This window comes from Bemisia tabaci, chromosome 4 (assembly GCF_918797505.1).
Source record: "Bemisia tabaci chromosome 4, PGI_BMITA_v3".
NCBI lineage: Eukaryota > Metazoa > Arthropoda > Insecta > Hemiptera > Aleyrodidae > Bemisia > Bemisia tabaci.
In genome coordinates, this window is record NC_092796.1 from 13,399,409 (window position 1) to 13,412,270 (window position 12,862).

The following is a 12,862-nucleotide window of genomic DNA, read 5'->3' on the forward strand; positions in this document are numbered from 1 at the left end:
CTTATTTGCTTATTTTGCAAGTATGAATAGATGCTGTTTTGGAGCTGTGGGAGACAATATGAGAATGAAAGGTACATACATAGGAGAGTAGACAGAGATATTGTATTTTCCAGGAAGTAACAATCTCCAGTATTCTCCATCACGAGTTGTGGTGATGTTGTGATTAATGCCTTCCACAATTATGGTAGCACCAGCTACTCCCTTGCCAGTTTCATCTGTCACAATACCTGTAAAAAGAAAAACATTAATACGATTTCCTCCCAAATTATTATTCTTTTTAGCATGTTGGCGACATTGTCTGGTGCTGGTGCTTGAAAGCATATTCCACTTTGGGATGGTGTCGACCTCCAGTACTAAAGACTGACAGGTGGATATCAAATCGTGGATTGATTTATCTAGTTGTCCATGAGTTGTAATGTGGTGGTTCAAGAAAAAGTCTTAAGACAAGAAAAGTCAGAAAAGTCTTTCATTTCTACTTCAACCTGTCATGTGATTTCTGACTCCTGTTAAAAATGAGTGAGAACTTCACATGTGGATACTACCAGGTGCTGGTGCTTGACCAAGTGACCACCTCAAGATCACTTTGGCCACCAAAAGCACTTTTGTCGCCAACATGTTAGGGGCTTACATGTGAGTTAACACTGCTCTTACAGCCTTTAAGTGCTGGTACATCTGTTGACTCACCATTCTGCTTTGGAAGAATAATGATGAGGAAAATAGAAGGAAATAAAAGAAGAAGGCTGAGCAAAAATAAAAATGCAGGAAAGATTACTGAAACTTTGAATTGTGAGAGATAATCTCAGAAGTGGCCACCCTTAATTTGTTTGCAGCTTAGAGCAATGAACACTTCAAGCACAGCATATTGACTGGCGCTTTCCAGTTTTTACTTTCTTGCTCCTTCTGTGTGTAGAGAGAGTATTGTCTTCCTAAAAAAAAATTTGAGACCTCTTCATTTCTGGGTATTTCAGGGTGCCTCGAGTCAAAATCCATTGGTACTTGAAAAATGTAAGTCTGTCCGTAATGTATTTGTAGGAACATCAGTATCTCAAATTGTAATTATTAGCGTTCATTCGAGAAGGGCATTAAGAATTATCTTCATGGTCCCTTATGCATGCTAAATGCATTTCACGTGCGCCAAAATTTGAGGGGTCTTAAGGGCAAAAACCTGAAATTAGACTTGATCAGAAAAAAAAAATTATCAGAGAAGTTTGCCCCAATGTTTATCCTCTGATCCAAAATTATAATTATTTCTGTAGTACTCTTAAACCATCCTTACTATACAAAACAATTTCGTAGTAAACGCTTGTGTGATGCAAAGAAAAACTATGATCTGCTAGTCTTATACGTCTACAATGTATTGAGCACAAACATTACAGAGTGAGAGTAGAAGATAACAAAAGTGTGTAAACTACCTTTAACTCCCATGTGAGTGTTTTCAATATAAGAAAGTAAAGCTCCTTTGTTTTTACGCCATTCGTTAGGTAACTCAGATGCTGGTGGATGTTTGCAACAACTCAGTTCAAAAGTCACCTCAAAACAATTTGAGTGCAGGTAATTAAAGTCTTGCATACCACCTATAAAACAGAATCAGCAAGTTCTCAGTGAGAAATCAATGACAGCAACACTAACACAGGACAAAATGTGAGTAATTCCATTACCACAGGGCAAAAATAAGTCTGAGAATACAATATCAGATCCTTCCCTGAAGGTGTCGCATTTTTTTTCAGTAGTTACTGAAACAGTTCCGTTGTATAGGAGTAACAATAAGAACACCCTTATCGTGGACAACAGCTACCAGAGTTTAAAAATTTGGCAAACATATACTACGACCAAGTATACATTTTCACAAACTAAACAACCATAGAGACCAACGTACAAAGCAACAGTGCTTTTCCTTGGAACTCATGTAGTTCCAACAACGGTAGCCTTAACAGTGTTTGTTGGTAATTCAGAAGAGAGTGTACACCCCAATCTCAAATAGGGAAGAAAATATTTAATTATTCGAGTAACCAATTTTATTTTAAAGGCATACTGAGTACCTAGTTTACCTGAATGATGTTTAAAACAACGTAAAAATTCAACAATCGAGCAAACATTGGTAAGCTGGAGCTGATCTTCCGGGGATGGCAAAGTCATTCCAGGATGAATCAAAGCTTTAAAATAATATTTCATTTACCTTTAACATCATACCAGACTGCTCCATTTGTGATACCTCCATCAAAGTGTTCATCGTAAATCTTGCACCCATTTTTCAAGTTAGAATGGCGATTTGCATATTTACTGGCAATCTGCTTGAAAAGTGCATTATCTGGAGATATATTCGAGTTGTCTTTGGTAGTTTTATTTCTAAAACAGAAAGCAGGAAACCGAATAAAGAAAAGAAAATCATTTCAACAAAATTTTTCTTATGTTTCTTTTCCTCCTTTATCGGATTGTATCAGATAATACTCACTTTTTTTCTCTTTTTTTTTTTCTTTTTTACTAATAATCGGGCGAATAAGAAAGAAGTGAGTATTATTAAAATTTTTCTTTGGAGCATTATCGTTTTGTTTTACCCTGAAAAAATCTATGAATGTTTTTGAAAATATGAATACTTCCAGCTATGCCTTGTAAAGTTCTAAATTTTGAAAACATGGATTGGGTATAATTTCCAGAAGATGCTTATAAATAAAACATACTCTAATTGCTATCAATTGGTGGGTACTTGCATAAAGATAATAGGATAATCTGCTAGCAATGCGTTCTGGAAAAATTACGAACAAATGTCATTTTGTTCCAATATTTTTATGCACTTGCTTGCAAAATGTAATAATAATAATGGAAAATGTGCCAATAAAAGTAAAATTTAGAAAATCTTTCAAAAATTATGAAAAATCTTTACCAAAATTGTGACAAAATCCTTGCTGCTTGAAACAGAGAGGACAAAAATTAGAGGCCTACTAATGATAAGAGATTGAGCTTACAAATAAAGACAACTACGATTTTTTACTTAGAAAATGACAGTAACAAAAGCTAGGTACATTTATATATAAAAAGTAAATATTTTTGGCTTTCCGTCATAAATTTTTAATTCCATCACTGTTTAATTTGTTATTGCGTCTTTTGTTATATGCTATACTAGCAATTAACTTATGCTTCGCAGGAGACGCAATAACGTGTGCTGATAATAGCACACTTTAATCCAACAGCGATACAATTAGAGGGCACTTCGTATTAATTTTGTCACTGTCTGTCTGAATTAAGATGAGAACAAAAATCCTCTTGAGCTCAGGGCAATCTATTCAATCATGATGTATTTTTCATGGGAATTTCAGTTAGTCCTATTTACAAATTTCATGCTAGTTTTCAAACTAAATTTTCTTTAAAACAGTAGATATCAGTGCTGGATATTTTATTAAAAAGTATCACTTTTAATAATCTAATAGCAATATCATCCAAGAACTTGGATGCTGAGGCAGGGCTGTGAAATAAACTTGATTTGCCTGCGGCTTGATTTGTTACTCACTGACTCATCCATTTATCGACTTACTTGGTATCGTCGTACGGGTAGCTGACCACAAGTGCTCCCCCATGAAGATTTCCAGAGAGAACAAAAGGGTTGTTGACAATCCATGCCATCATAGCTTGTGTCTCTGGTTGCCGTTTTGAAATAGGCTGGTGCTCATATTCGGCATCAAACTGATCGGGAAAGTCACGGTTGAGGTCCACATTATTGGCATTCCTACGACTGGTTTCCTTGTATTCATGCTCAACACCACAAGTTCCTTCCTGCAAGAGATAATGATATTATCAGTGGTGTGCAGTTAGGAAAGGCAAGGCAATCATTGATTATGTTCCGATTTCTGGCAGAAAGAGGAAAATTATGCGCTTGAGATTGATTGCATTTTTGCAGAATGGAGATCAAAAGAAAATGTACGTAGAAAGTAAATCATGACAATATCAGACAAAATGAAACGATGATGCACACAGGATTACAGCAAAAATGATGAGAGCTGAGCAGATGAAGGTCACAAAGCTGCGCTGTGCAGTTCAAACACAGACCGACGGCGCCAACGCATGCATTGGTACAACTGTTGCTCTGGGCTGAGTATTTAAAGGCAGTTTATAGAATAAGAATTATGACAGAAGAGACACAAGATACGCAAATAATTTGGCGACAAATAGTCGCTAGCTTCCAGTACACTTACTGCTGAAGGGTTGTGTAGTTACAGCACAAACTCAGCCGATTCCTAAAGCCTGCCTATCGCTGAATTAATTGCTGCCATTTTGACACAACAAAAAGCTTCGAATGACATTTTCTGAGAATTTACAGAACTCACACTCCCAAGAAAACTCACAAAACTGCAATGAGACATTTTAATTGGTTTTCCTAGTAGAAAATAAAATGTGAGCGGTAATTTTTAAAAATAGCAGCTGAGATACGCATTTTCAGCAGTTAGCCAGGAAGCAATAAGAGATGACTCATTACATGTAGTACTCACAAAAATACTTACTTACAAAGTTTGTTCGATTTCTTGGCAGTTATTTAAAATCTGCACAGCTGTTGAATGCTGGATGAAATGGTAAAATAGATGGTTACAAAATGTTATTACCGTCCCTGACAGGTGGCAAGATGACAGGAGACTCTCAACTACATTAAGCTGAGGAGGTAAAGTTTATTAAGTTTCATAAGCTAAATGCTTTAGAATTACTTACTTATGCTTATACGTAGTATGTACGTCTGGTTTCTCTATCAGTAATCTTGAGGCTCATGTTGTCAGCCTGCGGCCACATAAAAAGTGAAAAGGAATAAGAGGAGTAAGTACTTACGATTGATTCAGAGTATCCGTCTGGATTCATTGAAGGCATCAAGAAAATATCAGTGTTATTCACGAGTCTCGTGACTTGGAGATTAGTGCCATAATTGTTCACCAAATACTGCGCCAAGTACACCATCAGCTGATAACCGACCGTTTCGTCTCCATGCATGTTGGCGACGTATTTGAACATCGGTTTCCCCAACTCACGTTTGACGACATTTTTGCTGATTTCGATTACAATCAGGTCCCGGCCCCGGACGGATTTTCCAATGCTGTGCACCCTAGCAAATGTTGGGTGATCAGCTGCCAGCTGGTGAAAAAGACTCACTGTTTCATTGAAAGGATAATACCTGGGTTCATTCAGGAATGACTCGTCTGATGTAGCCACGGATACACTAGAAATTTCGGGGAGATAAATGCACAAAAGTAAAGTTAACAGGTAATAAGGATTTATTTTTATCCCCATTGTCCTGGAGGAAGACAGTCGATTGTAATAGCAAACCTCATAGAGAAAAAAAAGGAGGTGTTTGCATTTCGGGCATCTTGGAGTATTTTGATGACTTGATGACGTAGGTGGGTACAGCTGGGTACAGGGACGTCCCCTTCACACTGTACCCACCTACGTCATCAAGTCATATAAAATTCCAAGATGCCCGAAATGCAAACACCTCCTTTTTTTTCTCTATGAGCAAACCTAACCTAATATCAACAAAAATCTGATGAAAAAAAGTATATCAACAGGCTGTGTGCCATGTTGCCGAATAGTGCAAAAAATTCAAATATTCAAAAGCAATTTCTCAACAAGATTCTCTGGATCCAAGCATAAGGCAGACTTTTTTAAGAGTTTATTTACATCAAGAAGGGGAAAATCCTTATTTTTTCACATAAAAAAGTCTTTACTCGACACAAGGTTAAGTATTCTCCGTGGCCCGCAGCGCAGCCACGACAGAAAATTCTACCACGAGGGAACTTTCAAACTTTCTCTATCATTGTTCGTAACTAGGTACTACACCTGCTAAGTACTCTACTAGACGCAGTCCATATTTTCGAAGGGAAAGAGCAAAACATAATATAATTTTCACTAATATGTTTACCAGACTTTACTTGGCTAGAGTCTAGTTCCGCTGTTGCACTTGGGTTAGGTTTCGCAGCTTCCATCAAATCGCAATTGCCCGGAAACTAGGACCGCACATCTTATCTGATAAAATCGTTCACCCTTTGGACCGATTCTGGGGGATTAGGCTAGACTACTTAGTCGATGAGTCAACTGTTGGTCTTATTCTCTCATTTCATTACGTGAACGCAGAAGAAAAACGGGGTAAAAAAACACTAATTTGTGATCAATTTTCAAGGACAATTCTGTAATTTCTCCTACGATTTTAAATCTATTAAAACGCGTGATGTCCAAATTCTAAGCTCAGATTCAGATTCCTCGTGAAAAACTGATGCGATTTCATGCATCATATGTTGGAATAGCGTGAAGGGAAGAGGTTTAATGACGTATAAAAACACTAATGTGTGATCAATTTTTAAGGACAATTATGTAATTTTTCCTACAATTTTTAATAGATTAAAACGCGTAATATCCAAAATCTAAGCTCAGATTCGGATTCCTCGTGAAAAATTGATGAGATTTCATGTATAATATGTTAGAATAGCGTGAAGGAAAAAGGTTTAACGACGCCTATAGATTCTGTCGTACTTCCTCTTTGAACTACGCCGCCGCCTGTCGCCCGAGTGAAACCGAACGGGCCGGAGGCGCCACTTAGCGCCGGCTAAGCGTTCAGTTTCGTCGCGAGGAATTTCTCACGATAAATTCTTATTCTTCCTCCTCCGCTGACCCACTGAGCACTACCCATGTTGTCACGTTGCATTCATATGCTCGAATCAGTATGCCTACGTTGCGTCTCTTTCCTCCACGCTATGCTCGGGTATGATACATGAAATTGCATCGATTTTTAACGAGGAATCCGAATCTGAGCTTCGATTTTGGGTATCACGCGTTTTAAGTCACATTTTCCAACTTCAAAAATCCGAAATGACGGACGTGGCTAAAAATGCCATCTCGGCTCCTGTTCGATGGATTTTTGTGAAACTCGGTGTCAGGGTATGATACTTACATGAAATCGAATCGATTTTTTACGAGGAATCCGAATCTGAGCTTCGATTTTGAGTATTACGCGTTTTAAATCAAAATCTGTCAAAATTCAAAAAATTCAAAATTTGAAAATCCGAAATGACTGAAGTGGCTTAAAATGCTATCTCGGCTCCTGTTCGATGGATTTTTCTGAAATTCGGTGTCAGGTGGTATTTTTCGACGGGAAACTCGAATTTTTAGTCCATTTTTTGAAATTCTCAAATCGAAGATGGCGGACGTGGGCCAAAATGCTATCTCGGTTTCTGTTTGTTCGAATCATGTGAAACGCGGTATTACATGGTGTTTTTCAACGGGAAACTCGAATTTTTAGTCAATTTTTTAAAATTCTCAACTCCAAGTTGTTGGATGTGGCCTAAAATTCTATCTCGGTTTCTGTTCGTTATAGAGCTTTGTGAACCGCGGGAGCAGGGGTACTTTTCGACGGGAAACTCGAATTTTTAGTCAAGTTTTAAAAAATCTCAAATCCAAGATGGCGGACGTAGCCTAAAATGCTATGTCGGCTCCTGTTCGATGAATTTTTCTGAAATTCGGTGCCCGAGGGTATTTTTCGACGGGAAATTCGAATTTTTGTCAATTTTTGAAAGTTCTCAATTCCAAAATTGCGGACGTGGCCTAATATGCTATCTTGGTTTCTGTTCGTTCGAGTTCGGTGAAACTCGGTATCAGTGGTATTTTTCGACGGAAAACTCAAATTTCTAGTCAAATTTCCAAAATTCGTAAACCCAAGATGGCGGCCGTGGCCTAAACCTAAAATGTTATCTCGGCTCCTGTCGGTTTCTGTGAAACTTAGTAATAGGGGAAATCATTCCAGTCAAATCTTCAAAATTTGAAAATCGTGATGGCTAAAAACCAGAGCATTGTATGGCGGGTTATGAAATACTATTTTTCGCAGGAACAAAGTAACCCCGCTTCTTCAAAAATAGCAACTTCACACTCATAAGTATAGTGAAGAAATTTTAAGCCAGAATATTTTTTAACTGACAGTAGGTATTCCATGTGAACTTTTATTTATTTATTTATTTATCTATTTATTTATTTATCTATTTATTTATCTATCTATTTATTTATTTATCTATTTATTTATTTATTTGATCTTTGGTACAGAAATGTAAGCTCCTGGTAGAGCTATTGTACAGGTCAATTACACAGTATAACAAACTTATAAACAATGTATATTCACATTACTCATCACTAACTTTTGATGAGGCGCCGGCAAATTATATTCTATTAGTGCATTTTTCAAACTTTTTTACTTTTTTAAAACATTTTTTCTGTTGAAAAGGGCTTTCTAATTTTGCGTTGGTGGGTAGTAGCAATTTTCAAACTTTCCGGAGCTCATTCTTCTGCCAACCCCCCCCCCCCCCCCCCGACTTATTCACGTTCCATGCAAGTTAGGAACGACAGCAATTTTCCCGTTTCTCCCAGCGGCAAATATGTAAATCCGGGCCTGATAAGTCGTGTGGCACTATGACTTTGCAACATGGTGCAATATGCGGAAACATCATCGGCAGTAAATTACGTGTCCCGCGCCTTTGTGGAAATGTTTTTGGTGGAAAATTTCAACCATATGACAACGTTACTGTTATGCCACACGACGCTTTCGAACACCGAGGACTTCGTGGTAAACACGACTGTAAATTCAACGTGGAAAACCCTTCAGAACTAACAACCGCTGTCGTGCGATCTGCTAAAGAAAGCCAGAGCGCTTGCAATTCGTTTGGTATGCAACACGGACATCCCAAGAACACGAATAGTTGTATTCAGACCTAGCCATTCAAAAAGCCGGAACCAGGCCCCCCCATCCATCAGTGGGCCCCCCTTTTAGTAAACTATCTTAGGGGGGTCTGGGGGGACCGCCTTCCAGCAGGAGGGGGGTTCGGGGGGCCACCCCCGAAAATCTTTTAAAATTTTGCCTCCAATCTGAGTAATTTCATGCTATTTCCGTACTTATATTAGTGTATGCAAGATTTTTGCCCTTTCAAAATCTCAGAATAATTGCAGTTGTTTGAAAATTTGTAATGAGCCGTTATATAAAAAAAAAAAAAAAATATTCGACGTATACTTTTTTTTAAATATATATAGAAAAAAACTTATTTTAAACATAAATAGGTCTTTAATGCCTGAAGTAAACTATTAAATCAGTTCTGACGTGGGTAAAATTTTACCTTTGATGAAAGAGAAGGAAAATAGAAGGAGATACAAACATATTAAAAATTCAGCTTATTGCACAAAAAAATATGCATCTGAAATTAGATGGGGACAATGTTTTGGCAAAGGATAGGCTATCCCAGGGGCCGACGCAAGCCTGTCTGAGCCTCGAGCAAAATCTCAATCAACAGAATTACTTTACTTTTGCCGGTAGATTGGTAATACAAATGGAAACTTTTGTGATTCTGGGAGGCCCCCCCCCCCCTTGCCGGCAGATTGGTAATACAAATGGAAACTTTTGTGATTCTGGGAGGCCCTAACCCCCCTGGGAGGGCCTAGGCCTCGAGGCTGGAGTCCCGGCAACCCCCCCTCCCCCCTATGTGGGGGGCCTGGTTAGGTATGCGCTTGTATTTAGGCTTGTGATGTTATAGATTTCCTACCTGCTATCGTATTTCATTTGTTTGAAAGACAAATGGTCATAGGTTTTGTTTCCGCGCAATTTATCAAGATTATTCCAAGAAAATGTCGCGATTCAAGGCCGGGTTTTAATTTTCAGTTTTTTTTTTTTATTTTTTATTGAAAATATCGCGATAAAACCCAGTACCTACTTCATCAGCACAATTCGTAACGCTGGAATTAAGTTCAGGTGAACCTAAGTGAAATAATTATAGCTTCAGTTATTGTCGCATCGTGTATAGGTATACCTATACCTATACCTCCGAATAATTTCATAAATAGGCTTACCTAGATGCTGCGCCTTCAATTTCAGAAGATGCGAGTGAACTTACGATCTCGCTCGAGTAGGTACCTGGAGGAGTTCTGAGAGCCTTTAAGTTGCCTTCAAATCACGAGGATGCGACTGATCATACACTTATAGGAGATCGGTACCACATTAACTTAGCCTGTCACAATAAGGATAAAATAAAAACAAAAATAATGAGTAAGCAATGACCAATGTTTTTATCCTCGGTCACCCATTTTTTTTAGTTTTTTGTCCTCGTCACATTTCGGGCTGGTTAATTGTCATTGTTCCTTCTATATTGCAACGGATCGTCTTCATAAACTCTTTCTTTAACCAAAATTGGACGGATTTGAATAAAAAAGAACTACTTCATTGTGACATCAGCCCTGTCATGCATGCATTCTTACTCTTATAGATCTCAGGGCTCATGTCAGAATGCTGCAGTGATGCGGAAAAACGCCGAATGAACCTTCAGGCGTTGCCAAATTTCCTTCGACAAACCACGCATTTTCAATTATTTCTCTTCCAATTTTTCATCGGATTTCGTCCGTAATTTGATCTAAAAAGTCTGAAAATTGCAAGGAAAAATAATCATAAACCCTCTCAAAAAATACATCTTTCCTGAGAGGAAATTTGGCAACATTCGAATGTTAATACGGCGTTTTTTCTTAGCACGGCAGAATGGATATTGATCCTTTTAATACAAGGAAGTTCAATTAAAAGTACCTACTTGCTACTTTCTTTCTTCATTTCGAAACGCTGAGGACAAGTGAAAATTCTGCGTGTGAAATTAGAAAAAGCGGTTTTCCATTTCATTATTTTGATTCAATGAAAATACATGTTACAAAACATCTCAGGAAGCCATTTTGCGACTCATTTAAATTCATTTGTTGGTTCATCTTTAACATAACTCTTTCCACACCACCTTAGAGAAACCCTCTTCAAAATAATCAGTTAAGCAGCGGCAGCGGAAACGGAGTAGCTGAAGTAAGGGTGCCTCGCGGCTTGCTCCTCTGACCGCGGTCAGAAGTCCGCTACTACCTCGATACATTATTTTAGCATCCTGATGTCGGGATTGCATAGCGGACAAAATTAAGGAATTTTTAGAAATTGTAGTGATCTGCCGCTATTCACTGTCGCCAACCTTGGAAAAGTATAGGTATTTCTTTGCGGCAGAATTTGTGATGAAGCGGTTAGTTTTATTGCAGAAATAGGTGAATATGGTGCTTTTAAGTAAACAAAACGAATAGTGGCTTCTAACAATCGCTAAAGCCCCTCTTAGGTGGATTCAAGTAAATAATCATAAACTTTCTGATAAATAATGTAATTATCTCAAGCCAAAAAAAAAAAAAAAAAGAAAAAAGAGCTAATTTTAGGTTCTCATGACAATATAGCGATCAAAGGAAGCCACGAATTCCATGAAGAGAGGGTTTGTAAAGATACACCTTGAGTTTTGTTCGTGACATGGACATGGAGTGGCGTTTTCTAAAGGCTATCAACCACCAGGGACATTTGTTTACCCATACGGCCGTAAAGAGCTGATTGACTGTCTGTCTACCATTCATGGACCGATGGAAAAGCGGCACATCTTTCCGATACTAAAAACATATGAAAGGCCAAACTCTCCCTTTACAGGCACTTTAGTCAAATCGAGTGCCGAGTGTAGAATGCTAAGTCGAAAAGTCCCTATCCGCAAGCCTAATTTTCCAGCGTATGCTTTACTTTTTTAGAAGCTACAAAGATTCTGGTTAAAGTATTTGTAGATCTAGGAGCACGCAACTATTCGCAAACGTTATCTCTCATGGATGGGTAAACAGGTATCGGCACAATCATTTAACGCACTAACGTTTTTTCGAACGTGCATTTGTTTGGAGACTTTAACGCGGAAACAGAAAAGTAGATAAATGCGTAAAAACATCGATGATAGTCTTTACCAGACACAAATGATAGCAACTGACATTGGAATTTTCCGCTATTTGGAAAATGTTGGAAAATAGGCATACCAAGACCATTTTGCAAAAATTGCCGAAGTTAAGTTCGGTGATTGCCAGAGTTTATTTTTATGTGAATGGGACACCAAGAATATATCTCACTGGAAATTTTGCCACATTTGTGATGAAAAAAACTCTACTTTCTCTCCCTGAAAATTAGCTAACTTTGACGTGATCCGGACGATTGAACGTAGGTAACAGCATTCCAATTTGAAAAATTTTCACTCGTAAATTATATTTTTACATATAGGATTGCAAAATCTCTAAAATCCTGTAATCCTAGGATTGCAAGCTCGCGGTGTGCGTTTCAAAAATGCGCGGTTCAATGTGCGGTTGTTATCAAAAATACATGTTATTAATAGATTGATTATTATTGAATACATTTCTATTATAGTAATTATCTCAATACTAATTATCATTAAAGCCGTAAGTTTGGAAATAATGTACAACGGGGTATGTTCGACACCAAAAAATACGACTTTCCAGCGACTTGTTGAGCGCGCTCCGTGGTATATGCGCGATGCATGAAGTATCCTGCAGACTTGTAAGGCGCTATATCATGCGTGGCGCGCACCGTGCTGAACGCGCAATGCATGAAGTATCCTGCGGTCTTGTAAGGCGCTACAATGCGTACCGTGCTCGCCAGCCGCCAGCAGCACCGCGCCGCGCCGGCAGCAATGTGTTTGACGCGATTATTCAAACTTGCGGCGTTAGCAGTTTTCAACTTGTGATTTTGAAGTTTTTGTACATGTTTGTTGGAATTATTGTTTTTTTACAAAATTTCGAGGCATATTGCTTTCTTAAAAATGTTGACACTTAATTAAAAACTCTCGCTTTCACTAGAGTCCCTTCATACTGAGAGTAAGTACAATCCGAATTCATTTCTGATTGGTTCCCAAATTTTAAGCCTTCACAGTGCCACAAACGGGAATAAATATTACATTTGCACCAATTGCAAAGATTATAAACTGGAATGGATCGGAGAATTGGGGGCACGGCAAGAAGCAAATGGAATGAGAGGGAA

The 12,862-nt window shown here is 38.2% G+C and overlaps 1 protein-coding gene across 1 annotated transcript in view; it reads right to left on the reverse strand.

Moving 5' to 3' along the window:
- Nucleotides 1-6,120, reverse strand: part of svr (Carboxypeptidase D svr) — a 28,791-nt gene extending 22,671 nt beyond the window's left edge. The window contains exons 1-6 of the mRNA XM_072299362.1: nt 5,494-6,120; nt 4,810-5,301; nt 3,530-3,768; nt 2,177-2,346; nt 1,413-1,574; nt 80-227 (exon numbers count right to left, since the gene is read on the reverse strand). Coding sequence (XP_072155463.1) covers nt 80-227; nt 1,413-1,574; nt 2,177-2,346; nt 3,530-3,768; nt 4,810-5,265 — 1,175 coding nt within the window. The 5' untranslated portion in view covers nt 5,266-5,301; nt 5,494-6,120. The remainder of the gene's footprint in view (nt 1-79; nt 228-1,412; nt 1,575-2,176; nt 2,347-3,529; nt 3,769-4,809; nt 5,302-5,493) is intronic.
- Between the last annotated feature and the right edge of the window lie 6,742 nt (nt 6,121-12,862).